Source organism: Microchirus variegatus, assembly GCF_963457635.1.
Source record: "Microchirus variegatus genome assembly, chromosome: 13".
NCBI classification, from domain to species: domain Eukaryota; kingdom Metazoa; phylum Chordata; class Actinopteri; order Pleuronectiformes; family Soleidae; genus Microchirus; species Microchirus variegatus.
The window spans coordinates 13,950,729-13,972,304 of NC_139814.1; the positions used below are offsets into that span (position 1 = coordinate 13,950,729).

Here is a 21,576-nt window from a genome sequence, read left to right on the forward strand (position 1 = left end):
AAAAGAGAGCGGGGTTCAACTTTCTTGTCCTCGAGCCCGAGCATCCTGCCTCTGTGTGAGGAGAGTGAACAACAACAACATGTGTTTTCCCACAGTACAAAACTCCAGAGAGATTAAGCTCAGGAAGGCCCCGTGAATTTAACAACTCTGGGAAAATAAAAGGCAAACACACGCAGTGTGTGTGTGCAGAGCAGGCCCTGTTTTACAGTTTCATTCATAGTGTAATGTCAATTAAAATCTTTTTAACTTAGAAAAAAAAATATGTCATGCACACCCAGGAGAAAACATTTATAAAACGGATGCATTGAGTCAAAATTTGCATTACAAAGGAAAAGATCAAGTAACATTTCATGCACAACAGGATCGCCTGAAAATAATGAAACACATACAACTTTGATAAATACAAAGTTGTATGTGTTTTTAATGTATTAATATTATCCAGATTGTTGGTTCCATGGCAGCTCGAGTTGCAACTAACACTGTTATTTCAGTGGATTTATATTTTAAAGGTGCCATATGTAAAAATGTGGACAAAAACGGTTACTACATTCAAATTCAAAATACTGAGGGCTTTTAGGTTGCGTTTCCTGACGTAACTGGTAACCCGTGGTTGCTCGGCAGCTGAGACTCCACCGACTGCAATGATTGGTAGACGGCGGTAGGTGGCGCCACATGCCAAAACATGATTTCAAAACATAAACATGATTTGCAGTCTGCAAAAAAAATGTTTTTTATAATGCAAATATTTTGGCTGTACTGTTGTTGTTGGTGAGTTCAGTTTGTTATATGAACATTATTCCTGAGTCTCTGTGACATAGTTGCTTTAGATTTATTACATAATGCACCTTTAAAATACGTATGAAGGTGTGTGTGTGTGTGTGTGTATGTTTAAAACGTTGTCATTATTGATGACTAAGGTGACGTATCGCATTAGATGATCAGCATGGATTGTGGGTATTCAAGACGGTAAATCTGTATTCATCAATCGTCGTCAGAGTAGTAGGAGGATCCTGGCAGGCAATAAAAACCCTTTGAAATGGAGCTCAAAGTGTGCCGCTCTTTTCCCTTTTTCGCTTTCAACGTGAAATGATTTCTCCATGATCTGGAGGCTTGGACTTCATAGTCGCAGACACACACACTGATCACAAACTGCCGCTACGCTGTTAACTGAACTGTTGTGGCTGCGTCGCTGTATTTGTGATTAGAGAGCACGAGAAAGTCTGACTCACAGATGGGGTCCACTTTGGTTCAGTGAGAGAAATGATTTGACATTCCATCCATCCATTTTTATACCGCTTTATCCTCCACATGAAGGTCGCTGGTGTCAATCCCAGGCGTGGGTCACACCCTGGGACAGGTAACCAGTCCATCGCAGGGCCACATATAGAGACAAACACCCATCCACTCCCACACCTAAGGTCAATTTAGAGCGTCCAGTTTGCCGAATCGCCAAATCTGCATGTTTTTGGACTGAGGGAGGAAACCGGAGAACCTGTGTCTTCTTGCTGCAAAGGCGTCAGGATTTCAAACTAAATATGACGTGATTTGCACCTACTGTACTTATGCGATGCTCAGAACATCCAGTATCTCCAGGCTGAGCCATTTTATCTGGACTGCACCTCCCTGATTCCACCACACTTGCATATGGAACAAAAGCCATGAAGGAGAAAAACACAGAAATGGAAATATCTACTCATAAACTCAATTTATCGCCTCTTTTGTCACGTACTGTGTTGCCAGACATTCTGTGTTACTTTGAGAAAAAGCAGAGCACGTTGTGGGGCTGGGTGGTATTATCGCCTTTTTTTTCTTTTTTTTTTCCCTTGGCTCCTCTTCGGCAGCTGCTGACAAGTTTCTCCAAGAGTCGGATACGTTTGAAAGCTAGGGGTTTTTTTTCGCAGTTGTCTTCTTTCCTCAAGCGCAGAGGTTGTGCCAAGGAGCGAAAAATCACCAGAGTAATGCGCGAACTCAACTGTTGAGATGTCCTGGTCGTTTGGGGTCAGGGAGACTTCGAGTATCACCCTATGACAGAGGGTCAGTTTGCTAAAAATGAGTGACAAACGTTGCCATTCACTGAAAAAAAAAGCATCATCCGTCTCATACGCTCCAAACGTAATGACTTAAAGGGGAAATAAGTAGTTTTTAGTGCCATCTAGAGGAGAGGCTGAAATTTACAACAAAGACCTGCTCCTCTGCTCACCCCCTCCCTTCCCTGAGCGCTACGGTATCCTCAGCTGGTCAAATGTCGTCCTCGTCGTCTTTCTCCGTGTCAGCAGATGAGGTTCGTGAGGTGAGGGAGAGGGCGAGCTACCGCGGCCGTAGCAGACGAAGCGGAGAGAGTGGAGGCGGGACTTCCGCTACAAGTAAAGAGACGCTTGTTTTGTTCTCTCGCGTTTGTCCTTACAGGCTCCGGTAGAAACATGGCTGCTAACGGTGGCTATGTCCGCGGTCATGTTATTTAACATGACTTTTTGAAACACTACGAAAATGAAACAAAAACTATTATACAGCGACTAGACAATGCAGGAGCACATAATATGTATAAAAAAGTGGATTTTGGGTTATATAAACCCATAAATACTACATATTGTACCTTTAAGCGCAAATGTGGACCCAGCAGAAAGCTCAGTTAACACACTGGAGATAATGACATTCCCATTTTTACTCTGTTTTGGGTCTCATGTTGCAGCTCAGAGCAGCGCTCCAGCGATAGTTCCAGTGCATTTCTTTACACCTGCAGCCGTTTAGCATCGCAAGACAAACACCGTGGCCGTCATGGCAACTGAAGTATGCGATATTATGTTAAGTGGGCCAACAACAAGGCTCTTAGCAGTGTTTGTCGCTGGCAGCCCGCTTATTTAACTGCTCACTGGAAACGAATCCTGCGATGCCTGCTGGGCCCTGAACGCAGGCGGCTGCACACGACAGGCTCCATTATGAAAGAGGAGCCTTTAAATGGTAGCTAATTGACAAAAAGTATATGACGCAGCTGAACACATCCAAAGACACTGCTATTAGTTCTCATTTAATTGTAATAAGGTGAGTTGAGACTGAAGCACTAAAAAAAAAACACCTTCTCAGCTCATTCATCAGCTCTCTCCGTCTCCGCCGCACATTTTTGGGGAGCGAAGAGTCGGAATCCACAGCCTCCCATCAGCTCACCTTCCCATTTGATTGGTCGCCATAACAACATCACCATGGTAATCGGTACGTATCGACTGTTAGTTCTATTTATGCGATGATGTCAGTTGGTGTAACAATCTCAAATGTGTGCGCTCTCCACTGACTGACACGCTCGAGCAGATGCAAGCGACGCGGTGGAGGAATTCACACTTTTGGGCCCCGAGTCTTCCTGCAACAGATGCAGACGTGTGTCCTCACATGACACAGAAATCTGAGAGGTGTACATTCAAGACCTTCGTATTTCACAGCTTCAGTACAAATAAATGTGTTGTTTCTGTAAATTGAATTCACTCTTGAAAATAAAAGTGCTAAGCCGAACCATATAAGGTTCTTCGGCTTGTCCTCATAGGAGAACCCTTTTGGAGGGTTCCACCAAGAACCCTTTTAAAACCCCTTTATTCAGGAAAATGGGTTTTAAAAGGTTCTCTGGATCAAAATGGTTCTTACTGGAACCATTAGTGTTACCAAGAACCCTTGAAAAACCCTTTCTTCGGGAAAGGGTTTTTCAGAAGCAAATGGTTCCAGGTAGAACCTCAGCCCTTGTAGAAGAACCCTTTTGGAACCCTTATTTCTAAGAGTGTCCCAACAAGGCGGTGCACGCTGTCTTCAAGCTCCACTCACTCTGATTTCATGTTTTCCTCTAAAAACCACCATAAAGATTAGGGATCATATATTCACCATTAACTAGGTGCTTACTAACATGCATACAAGTAGCGTACTAGCTCTTTATTAGTAAATATTAAGCAGATATTAACACCTAGGAAAAATCATAATTCATTTCGTAATAGAGGTACAGGTTATGTAGAATAAGGTGTTAATACATGCTTAATTATTACTAATAAAGGGCTAGTATGCGACTTATATATGTTAGTAGGCACCTAGTTAATGGTGAATATGTGTTCCCTAATCCAAAGTGTCACCAGATCTTCTACGATAACCGAGTAACTTAAAAAACGGGCTTCATCGCTTCACTGTTAATGATGAGCCATGATAAAAAAGATCACGACGAGCACTTTGACCACCAACCCGTGGATTATTAGACAATCTCTCGGAGCCACAGCTGCAAATACCTTCCCAAATTTAAACCAGAGGATTGTGCAATTTTAAATGGGTTGAGCAATTTTTTCCTACTCCCTAAAGCCAATTGACAAGGGAATATATAGAAATATGGTGGGGCCTCTGGGGCTTTGAGTACATTCACACAGGGAAACAAGGGATAGAAAGACGGCAGGGATGCATCCGTGAGTGTAAAAGGACATTTGCATAAATTGTGCGATAATTATGTAGGAGCCAGCATGCATAAACACACAAACAAACAAACGGGAGAAGAAGACACAAACCGTCAAAGCCGCATCACGAGGAAGGAAGTCAGTGACGTCAGAAATCTGGGGGAGAGAAGGTAAGAGGGTTAGAAAATCTCACCAGTCATGTGTCTAATTAATACACGTGAGTTATGACCACATCACATACTGTATGTGAGATAAATCCAGCTCTTTTTAACTACTCTGACCTTTCCCTTCATGCTGTGCTCAGATATAAACACATCCAGGAGAGTGCTCTGTGGTATTTCACTTAATGGTTCAGTCCTCTTACTTAAAGACCGAACCAGCATAACCCTCACCTCACGGCTCAGGGTGGAGATGGAGATTAACAGACTTCAGGAGCGTCCTATCAACGTGTGGATTATTACACCACCTGTACACAGTTCAGAAGAAATATCCTGCACAATCTATCAGTCTTTCATAGAAGGGACATAATAAAATGAAAAAAAAGACTCACAGCAGAGGCAGGGACACACACTGGGAGTCCAGGATGTCCTTAACGAGAGTGTCTGTCAAAATGCATCCATAAACACCGACACGGAGTGATATTTGTGAGGAAACTGGAAATTAATTTCCTATTTAATAAGCAGGTTGAATGTGTTTGTGGAGTGCGGAATCAGAGGCCGCTGCCATGGCGACAACACGACAGCGCCGCACGACCGTAATACCATGATCAATAATGTAATGAATGAGAGACGAGATGTACTGGAGCTAAAAAGAAGAAGAAAAAAAGTAAGAAAGAAAAAAGGAAATGAAAAAGACAAAAATACTTGGTTTTCAGTTTTCAGGGTCAGCACTGCCACCTAGAGGTTGACAGGCTGTACAACACATTCAACGTGTGATGCTTAATGATATTTTTTTCCCCACTTTAAAGTTGAGGCTTTTTCAGAGATTTGAACAGTGAGTGAGTTTCTCTTCAGACACAGAGAAACGTCCATTCAGCAGGTTTAACGCAACACAACCTGGACGGACGTTTCAAATGAAGCAGCGTCTGTGAACACTCAGTATACAAAACATCCTAAAGGGAACGTTTCCCCTCCAAGAATCATCACATGAACTTTTGTCTCTTTACTCTGTTTGCAGTCAGTTGACTCTTGCCCTCTCTCCCATCCCCCCGATCTGCCTCAGATTAGTATTAGTCATAACATAATTACATGGACACACAGAATGACATAAATAATTTATTCCAAAGTAATCCCAGTGCATTCCTTTATAAACTTTACAACTCATTCATGACACATGGATAAAAGCATCCATCGACCACACCACGAGGCACAGAGCAGTTTGTCGTCTCGTCCTCGTCACACAGGAACAGAACAGGATGTCGTGTGAAGGACGTCGTACTTAAACTGTAGCCGTAAACGTGGACAGAGCAGAGTCTGTTAGGAGTTGTTGCAGCAGCTTCTTCGCTCCTCCTGAGCCTCGCTGGTCGGCCCGAAGGAGCCGGACAGAGTTACAGCGCTAATGGAGCCACGGGTCACCTCTTTGCTGGCCACCTTCTTATGGATTGCTGCAGGAAGTGAAGATCCAACTTTATTTATAAAGCACTTTAAAAACAACACCAACAGCTGAAACAAGCAGAGATGAATAAAACAAATAAAACATAACAAAAAAACGTGCGACAAAAATCAGCGAACTCTTACCAGTGAGGACTTCGTTGAAAGCAGCCTCCACGTTGGTGGAGTCCAACGCTGACGTTTCCATAAACATGAGGCCATTCTTATCTGGATTGATCAGGGGAAGCAAAGCAGAGATCACAATCAACACATGTGGTCATTATTAACCCTGAGAACACAGCATTTAGGCTGCTTTACAAACATGACCATGTTTAAACATACAGTATATACAGAGGGTATACGAATGTACAATATAGAGCATCTTATATCCTGGGCAATCTGATGTAATACTCAAAATGTTTAAAATTGGGATTGAATTTGTGAAATTTGGAAATAGGTCACAGTTCAAAGTCACAAAAAAGTCAAATGATCTATTTTGTGACTTCTGCACAAATATTGCTGCTTCATATCACGATTAAAAACTCAACAACATATAAGAAGACGGAAAAACCCGCTTTTTAAAACCTGAATATGTGACCTATAAGCTCACACCCCCAGGATGTCCATATAAGGAGATGAGTATTATTCCCACGGTAGATGACTATGGGTGCACCTGTGGTGCAACGTCACAGTGCTGAACGTTCAAAAAAACTCGCCATAAACTTCATAAAGATCAGAGCCAGACAGTAACGGAGTACATTTACTTGAGTACAGTACTTAAGTACAAGTATCTGTACTTTACTCAATATCATTTTTGGGGTGTACTCATGACTTTACTCAAGTACATTTGAGAGGCAAATATTGTACTCTTTACTCCAATACATGTCTACCCATAACCGTGAGTAACAACAACAACAAAAAAAGAACTCAGATTTAGCTGAGAGACGAAACCATGGACGAAAACAATGGATGAAGACGCAGCAGGTCCATCTCGGGAATGTGCCAACCTGTGGCTCCACCTCATTAGACTATTTCAATTTTCGGAGTTAATGATAGGGTTCGCTTCAAGTGTTTGCTGTGTGTTTAACACAGTAAGGTTCAAATGTGGACGCAAAAAAATCCATTAAAACTCTAGCAGAGGTTTGTCAGAGCGTTGCCACTGTGCTATTGCCTCGTGGGCAAGTGAGAAATAATAATATTTATTTATAATATTAAATAAAGATTTTACTCTCAATTCCTTCCTACATACTTCAAGGCATTAACATCAACATTTTTCCATCCATGTAGGACGTTTCTATACGTAAATGTAAGCACTGTGGCAGTAGTTATGCAATATTTAGAAAATGTACTTCAGTACTTTTACTTAAGTAGACATCTGACTGTAGTACTTTTACCTGTACTCGAGTAAAATTTAGCAAGGGGTATCTGTACTTTTAGTAATGTGTACTCTGTCCGCCTCTGATAAAGATACACAGTTAGAAGTGAACAGACCTGCAAAGTCCCTGGCCGCCTCTGTGGGCACAGTCCTCAGGGTGTCCAGGTCTCTCTTATTCCCCACCAGCATGACCACGATGTGAGGGTCTGCATGTTCGTACAGCTCTTTCAGCCACCGCTCTGCACTCTCATAGGTCAGGTGCTTGCTAATGTCGTACACCAACAGAGCGCCGACCGCTCCCCTGTAATACCTGGGACCACAGAGTTAATCATAAACGGATTTGAAGTGGGAAGTTTGAAGATGAAGAAACTGTGTTTGAAAGAAAGAAGAGCAAACTGACAATTAAACTGCTGTGAAATCAGAGTTACTCAATCTTGCACACAGTGAGGTAAGTCTCCATTTTATTACTCATGGATTCGTGTGTGTGTGTGTGTGTGTGTGTGTGTGTGTGTGTGTGTGTGTGTGTGTGTCTGTGTATACTCTTGTCTTTCTATGCTTGTGTGGACCACCTCTTGGCAAACACCTTTTTTTGTGGGGACATTATGCCCGGTTCAGAAACGTGGTCCCCACAATGTGGTAAAGACATGTAGATGTGTATGTGTGTGTGTGTGTGTGTGTTCTTGTCTTTCTATGCTTGTGTGGACCACCCCCTGGCAAAACACCCTTTTTATGGGGACATTTTTCTTTGAGGGGACATTATGCCCGTTCCCGAATGTGGTCCCCACAATGTGGTAAAGACATGTAGATGTGTGTGTGTGTGTGTATGCTATTGTCTTTCTATGCTTGTGTGTGGACCACTCCCTGGCAAAACACCTTTTTTATAGGGACATTTTTCCTTGAGGGGACATTATGCCCGGTCCCCAATGTGGTAAAGACATGTAGATGTTCGTTTCTGTGTGTGTGTGTGTGCATACTCTTGTCTTTCTATGCTTGTGTGGACCACCCCCTGGCAAAACACCCTTTTTATGGGGACATTTTTCCTTGTGGGGACATTATGCCCGGTCCCGAATGTGGTAGACGTGTGTGTGTGTGTGTGTGTGTACTCACGCTGAGGTGATGGCCCTGTAGCGCTCCAGTCCAGCTGTGTCCCATATTTGAGCTTTGATGATGTAGTTGTTCAGCTGGACGGTCCGCGTGCTGAACTCAACGCCGATGGTTGTGCGGCTGTCGTGGTTGAACTCATTTTTGGTGAAGCGAGAGAGAAGGTTACTCTTTCCTACGCCAGACTCCCCTATCAAAACCACTGTACAGGAGAGAACGATTTATTTCAGGACATTTGTTAAGATGTTAAATCAAATATTTAACAACAACAAAAAATTACTTCTACTACTACTTGCTTTGATGAATCACAGACACTTGCTCTGAATGAACACGTAGACTTTTTCACTCTCACATGACACCTGACACCGTGACATCACACACTCTTACTTTGGAATGAATGGAATGGGCAATTAAAAATTCTCATTAAACACAAATTAGCAAAACTGTGTTAGAAGGGGCAGCAGGAAATGTAAGATTATTTCTCTTATGTCAAAAACCTTCAATGGTTTGCACTTAAATAAATAGAACTCAATCCACTTCCTTGTTTTACTCCTCGGCTACAACCAGAGGTGTAAACTGACAGCATTACTTTACAGCCACACACACACACACACACACACACACACACACAATCTCAGCTTAACCAAACAAGACTCACCTTTAAACACAAAATTGTACGAGTCATCAGACCCCATGCTGCATGCAGTGGAGACAGGCTCTTGAATAAATATAGAAAGTCCAAAGATGAAAAGAGCCACACACACAAAAAGACAGAAAATCGTATTTTTCTCTCTCTCTGCTCCAGTGTGGACAGAGATTAAAAGGTGAGAGGAAAATAGAAAAAAAATTGAAGAAAAAAAAAGGGGGGTGAACAGGCTCGGCTGTACCCACCCGCTTCCTTCTTTACATGTGGATAGGGGCAGCTCCTGGTCGAGGACAGGCACGCAGACAGGAGTCCTGCCCGCATGCCGAGCCCTCATCAGCTGACATCAGAGGCAGGACAGGTGGGAGGGAGGAGAGCAGGTGAAACAGGTAGAACTGCTCAGGTAGTCATCAGGAACAAACTCCACCCTCTCCTACAATCGCCTTTCACTCAAAAGTCTATTCATTTGTATGACAATAAACCCAACCCAACAGGTGGATCTGTTGCCACTTAAACTGCACTTAGTGGCATGTGGAACACAGCCCAGAAGCAGTTAGTTATAAAAAGAAAATGTTTAATTAACCACAACTGAATGAACAACAATGCATTTTGTTGTTACATAAATTGCTAGGCTAATGCATAGCTTCAACGGTTTGAAATTACCTCTTTATCTTCCCGGAACAAATTAATTTATAAACACCAGGAAACAGACGCAGTCGTCTAGTCTTTTGCGGTCTGTGCACAGTTCCAATCCACTCCAGTTTATTTATAAAGCACATTTAAAACAACACACAGTCGAACCCAAAGCACTGTACAGTCATTACGTAGCACAAACAAGAGCACGTCTCCGATTCAACAAGTGTGAGAGCAAAAAACAGACGCAGCAATAAAGCCGTGTCAAAGGCCAAAGAGAACACATGAGATTTGTTTTAAAACAGATTTGAAAACAGGAAGTTACGAGGAGTGTCTAATAAATGTGCAGCGACAACTCGGTCCACAATTTGGGAGCCGCCGCCGCCACAAGGGCCCAACCTCGGCTGAACTTGACCCTCGTTTTCAGGACAAGCAAGAAAAGACGATCAGCCGATCTCAAGGACTGCAATGGCGAGTACGGCAGCGGAAGCAAGCGGAGCAAAATCATGCGAGACATGTAAACAAACAATAACACCTTGAAGTGGGTATTGTTTGTCTACTGGGAGGAAGCCAGGATGAGAAAAATGAGCTCACGTGAGCTTCTGTTGGGAAAGCGAGCAGCAGTATCTTGAACGAGCTGAAGGCGAGCAATGGAAGCCTGAATAACCCCAATATAGAGAACATAGAGTCATGCCTCAACAAAAACATATTTGATTTTTGCCATTTGCCTTAACTGGGAAAAAAAACAGAGCTCATCTAAATAGAGTCAATCTGTTTGTCAAATTTCAAATCAGAACCCATTATTGCCCCCAGGTTAGTAACCAGGCCACAGAACCGGCTAAACAAATCACTGTCTTTGTCAGTACAACTTAGAAAATGTAACTCAATCAATGCCGTGGCGTCATTGAGACATTTAAATTACAGGTTGGGCGGAAGCATCATTCCACGACAGCGCTACGTACATTCTCACGCAGGCAGGCAGGCAGTCGTCGGCATGAAAATGAAATGCCATATTCCGCCCCCCAAAAAAAAATTAAGCCCGAGGGAGGAAGAGAAGAGCGAGAACAAGGGGCTGGAGAATGGAAAGCTGTGGGATTCCACAGGGGGAAGAGATGCTGTAGAAGACACAGAATCAGCAGCTCCCGTCAGCCAGGTAAGAACGAAAGCATTCCAAGGCGACACCTTTAAATACCCACCACCCAGTGCTCCAGACTAGAGAAGACGATACTATGATCCACTGTATCACACACAGACAGAAGTCAAGTCTACAAGCACGAGAAAGATCTTTCCAGAGTCAGCAGGCAGAAGATTATCATCCAAGACTTCTTTTTTTCTCCACATCTTTTAGATTCATTACATTAAAGTGGGAACTTGAACCAAAATTTTAAATGCAAATATGCAATACTACATTTGTTAAATCTCCTCCAACATAACTCACAATTTTCTTTGACAAACACCTGACAATGAATTTACTGTGGCACACTTCATATGTTCTTTTTATATTCAAGGAAAATAGAAGACAAACAGTATGCTCATTTTGAAAATAATCTACATGCTACATTTCAAACTACATGTTCATATATAACAAAGTAAAATGTACGTTAAATTAAATGTTTTAACAATAGAAGGCGACAGACGTTCATAATTTCATAATCCTACACCATCACGAGGCTATAATCAACCAACACAGGGGATGGACTGTTTTTGACCATGTTTTATTTTTTTAGTACAGTACTGTTAAAAGTTAGTTCCAACATGTTTGACTGGGAGACTTTGTTTTTTTTTTTTGTGGGTTTTTTTTTCAGCTGAGGTCAACAGACAAAGCAAAGCTATCGGAGCAGTTGCCAAGGTTACCACAACTACAATGCTGGGATTTTCTAAAGAAAAAAAAAAAGAAAAGAAAAATACGACAAACTAGAATTCGATTTAGAAACACATGGTGCAACTGCAACCAGAACAGAATTGTTTGTAAAGCCTTTCCACCATTTTATTCTTTTTTTTTATTCTCTTGATTTCCATGTTTATTTATTGTCACACAAATCATAATCGTTATCTCTCAAAGGTACGAAGTGCACCTAAAACAGATAAAATAAAACAAAGAATCAGATTAAAACGAAAGAAAGATTTTTCTGTTCGTATTCATTCTACCTGCGTCTTCTGCTTCAGAGCTGCAGTAAAGTGATGTTTGGTTACGATTACAGATTTAGATGGCGCTGTGGAGAATTCATTGACGTTTCATTATTAACTAATTGAGTGAGGGTGTGTGTGCGGTTTGCTGACAATGCTCTGACACTTCATGGATGGACAGAAGGCACAGCAGTGGTGCCTCGGAAAGACAAAAAGAAAAAAAAAACACTGTGCACCAGAGGTTTGGGCACTTTTATCCAGAATGACAAATCACAAGTTTAAGGTTGAATGTAGGGCATTATTTCCTGAAGCTTTTGCAATAAATAGTAAAAACTGTTGGGCTAAACAGTAAGTTATGTAGAATCTCAAGAACATGGAAAGAGCAAGGAATGGGACTGAACGCCTGGGCAAGATTCCTGTTAAGCTCCGTCTTTTCGACATATCTTCATGTATCGATTTGCTAGGAAAATGCAAACAAACTGTCTTATGATGACCATGTATGAAAAGGAGCCAACAGCCGATCACATCACATGGGATTAATATGTATTCTCCGGTCTTGCACAAACAAATCAATGAATTAAGAAACTGTTGTGATTTCCTTGCCAGCCGACGTTTTTATTCCTTTTCTCTGAACCAGTTATGTCTCAGTTCTGTGAATATGCTGGGTGTGTGTGTATGAATTAAGTATGTATGCATGTGGTTGTGTGTCAAGTGTGTACTGTATGCGATTACGAGGGCTGTGAGCCCAGCAGTCTCTCTATAGCGGCGTTTATGTCTCCCCCAGTAGCGATGAGGGCCTGCAGGTTGGCCTCGCGGTTGATGAAGCCCATGGCGTTCAGCTGGTCCAGCTGGGACTGGAACATCACCTCGGGGGCCTGGTTCTACAGGGAGAAAAAAAAGAAACAAACGACAGTGTTGATGAATAAAATCATTACGACATAAAAACGACACAGGATGCAGTTCCTGTGCATGCGTGTACCGTTGGACTTCCTCCCACTCCTCCTCCTCCTCCTCCTGCAAACATCTGGAGCATCTGTTGCATCAGCTGCTGCTGGGCGGGGTTTGTTCCTGCAGTGCTGCTGGGAGAGGGGGCCGGGTTCTCTGCGGGCACGGCTCCTCCTGTCGGTATGCCAGGGATTCCACCTGGCATGAAACTAGGCCAAAAGAAATATAGTTGAAAAAAAAAATCTCCATGTATATTAAAAATGCAACATGTATGTGTAGGTGTGTGTGTGTGCATACCTTGGCATGAGGCCCGGTGCTTCTGTCTGCAGTGTCTGTAGGCCTTGTTGAATCTGCATGAGAGCTTGCATGGCTCTGGGGTTGGCCATCGCTGACAGGGCGTCAGGATTCTGCATCTGCAATCAAACAGAAATAGGAGCCATGACGACACATTTATGGTTCATCCCATTCATCTTCAAATCATACAAATTAATGGCATATGCACAAGCAATGCATCTACTAATGTCTGACATTCTGTGATGGTGTTTATGACAATGAATCTATGAAAATAACTGTCTAATATCGACAACATATTTCCACTTTCACTTTGAGTTTAAAAATAAACACGCAAGACTGGGTTTTTGGACTGAATGTTGAGTGGTACCTGCTGCAGAAAGACGGGGAGCTGAGACCTGAACTGTTCCTGCAACTGTGGGTTTCCAGCAAACAAGGGGTTATTCATCAGAACCTGGTGGAGAGAGAAAAACAGTCAGTTTATAATTCCACATCAGGCTATGCTGCAAACCTTCAAAGTGGATATTTCAATGACACACGTTTCAAAACCTTTATAACTCAGAAAGATTTAAATGCCAATGTGTGTAGCAACACCTTGCCATTCTGGTTCATGATACATGACAGGAATTTGCATTTAGAATTATTATTGCATATTTCCAAATTCAATACTATCTGTGGGTTTCCTGTATGATGGTTGTTGTGTGTGAATGTTTGTGTGCATTCATTGCTCTTTTCACTCCTTACCTGGGAGGCCAACTCTGGGTTTGTGGCCAGTGACTGCATCATACTGCGCATGTAGGGAGCAGATAGCATGTTCTGCATCAGCTGAGGGTTTTCTGAGATCTGCTGCAGTAGACTCTGCATACCTGGGCTGTTAAACATGCCTGCAACACACGAAAGTATGTTTATGTGAGTAAGTTAATGTATGTACAAGTAAATACAGTAACTGGTACAAAATGGACAAATATGCTACATAGAGAGCATACATATATGAAAGTCTTGTGTCTTACCGTTGCCTAGACTTCCTGAACTGATGCCCAGAGGGTTGGACACACTGGGGTTGGCGCCCCCTGTGGTGCTGGTGCCTCCTGTGGTGTTGTCTCCACTCCCAGGAAGGGTAGAAGAATTTGCTGGGGCCCATGGATTGGGCAGAGGCTCCCGGTTCTCTGTCCGGGACGGCTGGGCACCAGAATCAGAGCTGCCACCTAGAGCTGAGAATGGGTTGCTACCAAACTACAGGGAAAGAGATTGGACATATTTAAAGACACAACATTAGTCAAAACATCCAGCAGTTATTCACAGAACACTAACAAATAAAGGCTTAAATAGACAATGTGTTTTTAAAAATCCTGACAAACTGATAATTTATTGCAAATTATTTTAGCAATGATCAGTAAACGTTACCTGTTCCCTGGCAGCACTAAACATGGGTTCCTGAATATCTGTGTACATCCTCCTCAGGGCATTGTAACCTCCTGGGATGCTCTCCAAGTTGCTCAAAGCCCGGTCCTGGTTCCGCATCATTTCCTGCATCATGGACGGGTTCCTGGCCAGCTCCATGGTCTGGGAGGAGAGAGGACAAGGCAAGTCTCCTAAATATTCTTTTTCATAGCTGCTATCAAAGTACTAAATACTATAGATGCCCATACGTCGTGGCAACCCTCTGTAACATGCCTGAGCCTTCTTACCTGTCTCATGAGCTCAGGGTTGTTGAGCATGTGGGAGATCTCGGGGTTGCGTTCCATCAGTGTCTGCATCTGAGGATTTGCCATGATCATTTGCCTCATCAGATCTGGGTTGGACATCATATTCTGCACCAGTGGGTTCTCCATGATCTGCGCAAGCATCTCTGGGTTGGACATGAGCTGCCTCTGCATCTGCTGCTGCAATTCCATGAAGTTCCCTGAGCCCATGCCCATTCCTGCCAGATTCGCCAGGTCACCGAAGCCAGCTGAGAGAGGCATGGTGGGAGATGAGATGATTAGACATGTTATATTTGTGGCATTTGAATGTGAACTAGAGACACACAAGTGGACTCACTCAAGATGTTGGGTGTCTGTGTCGGTGGTGGAGCAGAATCGGTAGAAGCTGCTGTGGGAGGGGGGTTGGTTGCTGGACTAGAGGTGGATGAACTGGCAGCTTGAGTGGGGGCTGAGCTGGAGGCAGCTGTGGTGCTACTGCTTTCTCCTGCCCTGTGAGGATTTAAGTTAAAACTTTCAGTTGTATGCACACACAGGCTTAGAATTTGCCTGAAGTTAACTTTTTTTGACAAATAACTTCCTATGTACTAAAATCAATACTTTGGTTGGGTGTACTCTACCTGTCTCCTTAAAACTATGCTCAAAAACAAATACAGTTATTTATACAGTGAATAATTGATGAATAGTTCATTTGTATAATTCAACTTTTCAAAAGTTCAAATATCATTACACGTCAATTCTTTGTTTAACAGTTTTGCCTTACTTGTGTGCTGTCTTTATGACAAGATGAACTGTTAGGCCATCCTTGATGCCGTGCTGGCTGAGGCTGTCTCCATCCTTTAGGATCTTCCCTGCGAAAATCAGAACCAACTGGTCTTGTTTGGCTTTAAACCGTTTTGAGATCTCTTCTTTGAACTGTATGGGAGGGAAAATGGCAAAAAAAAATGCAATTAGACTGAAAGGAAAACAAAAAATACATTGGAAAAAACATTTAAAAGGGTTTTTGAGAATGAGATCTATACATAGCAGCAATGTACTAGGCATGGGACAGTTTATGGTTTCAAGGTATAAAAAAGCCTTTCCATCATTCTTGTCGTATGAGCTGCTTTTTTATGACTTGTCAAAAGACAGAGAGCATTAATCCCACAGTTTGTGTGAAGTGTAGATAAAGATGACATGCCCGTACCCTAACAGACTGACTGTCAGAGTGTCCGTCGATGCTGATATCAGTCCGATACAATGATTTTAGACCTTTTAAACTATGAAGCTGTTAACAACACATTTGTGCGGATCCATTCAACACCAACAGCTCTTTCAAAGACGTTATTCCCCAACTGTGTAACAAACATTCTTCTCCCACAAAATAAACAGCCCACAACATGGCTCAGCTAATTTACTTTTTTTTTCAATTTCCATTCATACATACAGAATGCAATATACCGGATTTTTGGATTGTAACAGATGTTACGCTCAAAATCTGATTTTATGATTGTGATCAGTATTGTGGTGATACTGAGTATCATCAGCTCATTAAATAACTATCATCACAGTTTCAGGATGGCATACTGTTCAGCTAGTATAATATGTTGTTTTAATATTCCATAATTGAGTACATCTGTTCAAAATCACTACATTTTCAAACAGCGTGCTATTTCTCTGGTGGTTTTGCAACAGTTGTGTGTGTATTGTACAAACTACAGAGAGATTGCATATTTAGTCATCATGTCCTTTCTAAGGCCTCTTGTTACGTGTTCATGTGCATCAATGTTACAATAACAGGTTCAGCAGTTGTTAATGTTAATTCTGTTAATAAGAGTACTGGGTTAAACGTAGGTTATGTGCCTCTGTGATTTGGCCCTGCCCTGGACTGGTGACCTGCCCAGGGTGTACCCTGTGTGGAGGCTAAAGTGATAGACAAGGGATGGAAGGTTAACATACTGTCAGAATATCATACTAGTCCATGCATAGCTGCCTTATAGGGCTACCTACAAGAAGTAATTTTCTATTTTGAAAAGTATTTTTTCTATACTTACTAGCAGTGGAGTGTGGTCCCAAACCCTCTAAATCTTCAAACTGGTTACACTTTAACAACTGTGAATTAATTACAGTTTCACTAATAATGATTTTTAAAAGAAAAAGACCTAATTTTATGGGACACTACACTATCATTGAATCCTTTTCACTATATACAAGCTTTACACACAAAAATAAACTGGTTGGAGCTGGTTCGTACACTGAGGAATATTTTAACTTCAAATAAGGGGATGAAATTTTTATTGACATAAAAATAAGGGACGGGACAACTGGATGATGCGTGTGTAGAACTTTCCAGCAGGGGAAATTATTGCTCTCTCTATATATACATATACATATACATATACATATACATATATACATATATATACACCAGTATATATATATATACATGTATATATATATGTGCGATAGACATTATGATTATGATCCAGACTGTGTGTGAAGCATTCAGAGTTTGTCATCAAAGCACTGATTGTCTCAAGCTGTTTAACTTTTTATTTAATTTAATTTAATTTAACTGATCCTCAGAACTCTTACTCGCTTTGTCGGTGAGTGACTACAAACTTGCATCATTGGTATCTCAAAACAATGAATAACTGTATACTTGTGTTGGTTATTTCCAGTTTTGTGTTTGTGTTTGCATTGTAGGTTTACAACCTAACCAATGTGTGATGTTTATTATGCGTGTGTGCAATAAAACTTCAAGACACTCAAGTTGTACCTGCCGTACTTGTTCAGATTACCCTTTCCAGAGGGGAGTTTATTAAGCTATAGTAGGTAGTTAAATGGAGGTCTGGACAGCGTGCAACAGTGTTATGTACAAGCAGAGGTCATCTGATTGCACAATGCTCACGAGATTTACTATGAGACCTGTATGCCGAAAAGCATTATACTGCCTGGAATATCGTAATATAGCATAATTTCTTTTTCAAAATGATGAAAAGAAAAAAGATCAATCACATTTTCTGTATTTGTCTGTTTGACTGTGAGCAGTATAATTACAAAAAATAATAGGTTAATATTTGGGTGAAACTACGACTGTGTGTTTTGGCTCAAGAACTTAATTGTGGTGATTTGTATCTTTCTGCGAGCTGTCCAGGGTGTACCCCGCCTATCGCCCTATGTCAGTCGAGATAGGCACAGCACCCCCCGTGACCCTCCGGTGGAGGATGGATGGATGGATGTATCTTAGCTGACATATGGCGATAGGCGGGGTCACACCCTCTCACATTCGCACCTACAGTCAATCTAGAGTGATCAATTTACCTAATCCCCATATTGCATATTTTTAGACAACTGGTTCCGACTGTGGCTGGAGAACCCAGGGAAAAGCCACACACATTACATGCAAACTCCATGCAGATAGGCCCTTGGTCCAACCGGGGCTCTAGCCGCAAAGGCAAGAGCGCTAACAACTACACCAACCCTGTGGCCCTCTTTCTGGATTTCAAAAAATACAGTTTAAGAAGCTCAAGGACTGTACCGAGACTATGGGAAATTGAGTCAACGGGTTTGCATCCTCTGAGTGTTTTCTCTAGTTTGTTCTTGGTATCTTTCCTATGCCTCGTCTTTGTTTTCTCTTGCTTAAGTTATACCTTTAAATTATTTTTTCTAAACTGGTACGTCCCCCTATTTTATCTGATATGAATTATTTCATTCCTGTATTATCATTATTGGTTTTCCCTTGTTTTATTCCCTACTTTCTGTTCAGTCATTAATATTTTGTAGGTTGTCTCTGATTATTTCTCATTGCTAACTGTTACCTCAGCCAAGGTAGTTATGTAGTAACCATTTGTCTGATCGTCTGTATGCAGCAAAACTCAAATAGTAGAAGTTAATGGATATAATGGGATGTAATAAGTTATGGCCCAAAGAAGAAATAAGATTAGATAAGGAATTACATTTTGTCAGTGAGACGAGGTTCACGCCATCTTAAGTGCTTTTACAGAGTTCGGCTGTATTTCAATAGTTTGTGTTTTCTGAATGTTTTATTACAGTCCTCCTATTAAAATTACATTCATTTACACCCAGCTAAGACAGGAAAGACAACACACAGTGAGAAGTCAAAAATGCTAATCTAAAAATGGCTGCTAAAGCAGACACACGCTATAAAAACGAGTTTACACAATTAACAATGCTAAAAAAATGCACATGATTTCATTCTAATGCCTGATTGCATTATGGTTTCAGTGTTTTGCGTCTCTAAGCAAACTGTAGCTCTGAGAGTGCTGTGTATTCCCTGGAAAGCCGAATGACTCAGTGGTAGCAGGGAGAATGTTCTAGAGTGAAACTGAACATGGGTATCTTTAAAGCTCCTAAACAGACAACACTCGACCCCCCACCCACCAAATGTCTTGTCTTCGGTTTTATCAGGCCATTATCCTTGGCAGAGCCAAAATGCGGCGCGTCATTTGACACTTGTATGGCTACGTAGTAAGCTAACGTAGCCTCTTTAGACGCTAAATAGCCGTTAGCCGTAAAACGGATAGCCGGTCTGCCGTAGCAATTCTTTAATATCCTCAAATTAGATGGCTATATCTCACTATTGGTGACCAGTAGCGGTATTAACGCAGAACAACCGTCAGCCAAAGCAGCCGTACGTTCACAGCACAAAACTTTTTTTTAATTTCATATACTCCCAGCTAGCCGGTAAGAGTGACGACAAATGCTAACACGGCTAACTAGCTTCGTAGCTAAAGTTGTGGGCAGGGGCATGACGTTAGAGCACGCAGCAGCCAGCCCTGCGCCTGCCAAATCAACATACCTGAGTGACAGAGGCATCCTCTGGGATGGGGATTTCTTCTTTGTCTTTTGGTGTTTTCACTGTGACCTTTATAATAGTTCCCTCCGAGGCTTCGGTTTTATTATTGTTGTTATTACCGGGATCTGCGGCGCCTTGGTCAGCCATCTTTACTCCACCAATGGAACAGCTCACCGTCTGGCGTCAGCTTCCGGGTCACAAGACGTCAAAACCTCTTTCCAGAAAGAATTGCACGGGTTCACGTACGAGAGAGAGAGAGAGAGGGGGGATGGAGGGAGGGGCCTTTACGTGAGTAGTTTCATGTGGGAATACGTTTTTATTTACATTGAGAAAGGGGGTGTTGACTAAGACTATCTTTTTGTTTTGTAAATCTTATATGGTGTGGAAAGTTGCATATTCTTCAATAAAAGACAAATCCCAAACCATGTTATGAATGTTTACTAAGCCTTTGAAGGTCCATGCCTTTCAAGGTGAATAGGGATGAAGATAAAAGAATGAGGATGAGAATGAAGGAGAACTCAGAGATGTGATAGACTGATGAGATGAGAAAGCATTTGGGTGGAGAACTTTGACCCATGATGAAGAAGGATGAGGAAAGGATGAGATGGGATCAAAATTATTAAGGACTTCCTACTGTGATTAGGAACCGTGCAGGGCAGCATTACACCTCTCAGTGTTCAGCCTGCCAGAAAGAATTAGAAGACAGGGGTGCAGGGGTACTTCCACTCCAAATAACACACAATAACTCCTGACTTACGTAAAGGCAATGTATTACATAAAATTTAAAGGCGCCATATGTAAGAATGTGGCCAAAAACGGTTACTACATTCAAATTCAAAATTCAGAGGTCTTTTAGGTTTCGTTTTTCTGACGTAACTGGCAACCCGTGGTTGTTCAGCAGCTGAGACTCTACTGACTGCAATGATTGGTAGACGGCGGTAGGTGGCGCCACATGCCAAAACATGATTTCAAAACATAAACATGATTTGCAGTCTGCAAAAGATTTTTTTTTAATGCAAATATTTTGTCTGTACTGTTGTTGTTGGTGAGTTCAGTTTGTTATATGAACATTATTCCTGAGTCTCTGTGACATATTAGGAGGGTTTTATGGCCAGTTGCTTTAGATTTATTACATCATGCACCTTTAACAAGTCGGATTCTGAACAGTTCATCAAGTCAGTATCAATATTCATTTAAAAAAGACAGTTTTTTTTTTTTTTTTTTTAAGCTGTTTTTTTTTTTTTCAATACATTTCCAAAAAAAGATTGTCCCAAGTTACAATAATGTAGTTGAGTGGAGATGAAGATGTTCCCTGGACGATGGTGATGAATAAAGTCCTACACAAAATGTGCAGGACAGTCATAAATTGTGAATTGTATCATCGTTTCTTGGTTATACATTATAGACACCAAAGCATTAAACGTGCGAATATGCAACAGACAGAAATCTTTAAACGCACATGCATATGAAACTGGATGAAACTCACTGTCATCTCAAATGTATATAAACTAGACTTGAACATGTAGAATTGCACTTTAGCCCAAAGCGCACAACACAATATGTACAGTGTTTTATCACTTACTAAATATAAATATTGTCAGGCTGCCTACTACACATACTCTTATAGATACTGGTGAGCAGAGCTACATAAATGGCTCACATGACATGATCAGTCAAATCGTTGGACTTGAGCTCACCCTCCTGGTATTCAATTATGTAAAAGAATGTGTGAATATGTGTTTTTGCTCAAGGGCAACAGTGCACGCTTTTACTTCTCCTTACAGTATGAGTAATTTCTCTTTTATTAAGTACTATTTTATACCGTAGACTGAAGGATTGCAACGTTCCCTTACTTTTGCTCATCAATTCACACAAACCAAATGTGAACAGATAGTACAGCAGTATATCTTTTCTTCATGGCCAGTGTTATTACACAAAGAAATGTAGATTTAAATTGTGTTA

At 41.6% G+C, this 21,576-nt stretch overlaps 3 protein-coding genes across 3 annotated transcripts in view; all 3 read right to left on the reverse strand.

Annotated features, from left to right (window-relative positions):
• tinagl1 (tubulointerstitial nephritis antigen-like 1) overlaps window positions 1-21,576 on the reverse strand; it is a 516,891-nt gene that overhangs the window by 465,049 nt on the left and 30,266 nt on the right. The window lies entirely within an intron of this gene.
• Window positions 5,888-9,172, reverse strand: LOC310935760 (ras-related protein Rab-25-like; the record flags this gene model as incomplete). Its single annotated transcript, XM_083899703.1, has 5 exons — window positions 5,888-6,015; window positions 6,149-6,229; window positions 7,493-7,686; window positions 8,484-8,679; window positions 9,136-9,172. 5 exons carry the CDS (start codon window positions 9,170-9,172, stop codon window positions 5,888-5,890), a joined length of 636 nt encoding a protein of 211 aa, XP_083755829.1.
• On the reverse strand, window positions 11,453-19,803 carry LOC310935755 (ubiquilin-4-like). Its single transcript, XM_083899697.1, has 11 exons — window positions 19,618-19,803; window positions 15,580-15,731; window positions 15,157-15,308; window positions 14,805-15,067; window positions 14,521-14,679; window positions 14,127-14,349; window positions 13,861-14,000; window positions 13,487-13,570; window positions 13,123-13,238; window positions 12,860-13,034; window positions 11,453-12,761 (listed from the first exon to the last, which is right to left on the reverse strand). The coding sequence occupies exons 1-11, from the start codon at window positions 19,759-19,761 to the stop codon at window positions 12,609-12,611; spliced, it is 1,761 nt and encodes a 586-aa protein (XP_083755823.1). The 5' UTR covers window positions 19,762-19,803; the 3' UTR covers window positions 11,453-12,608.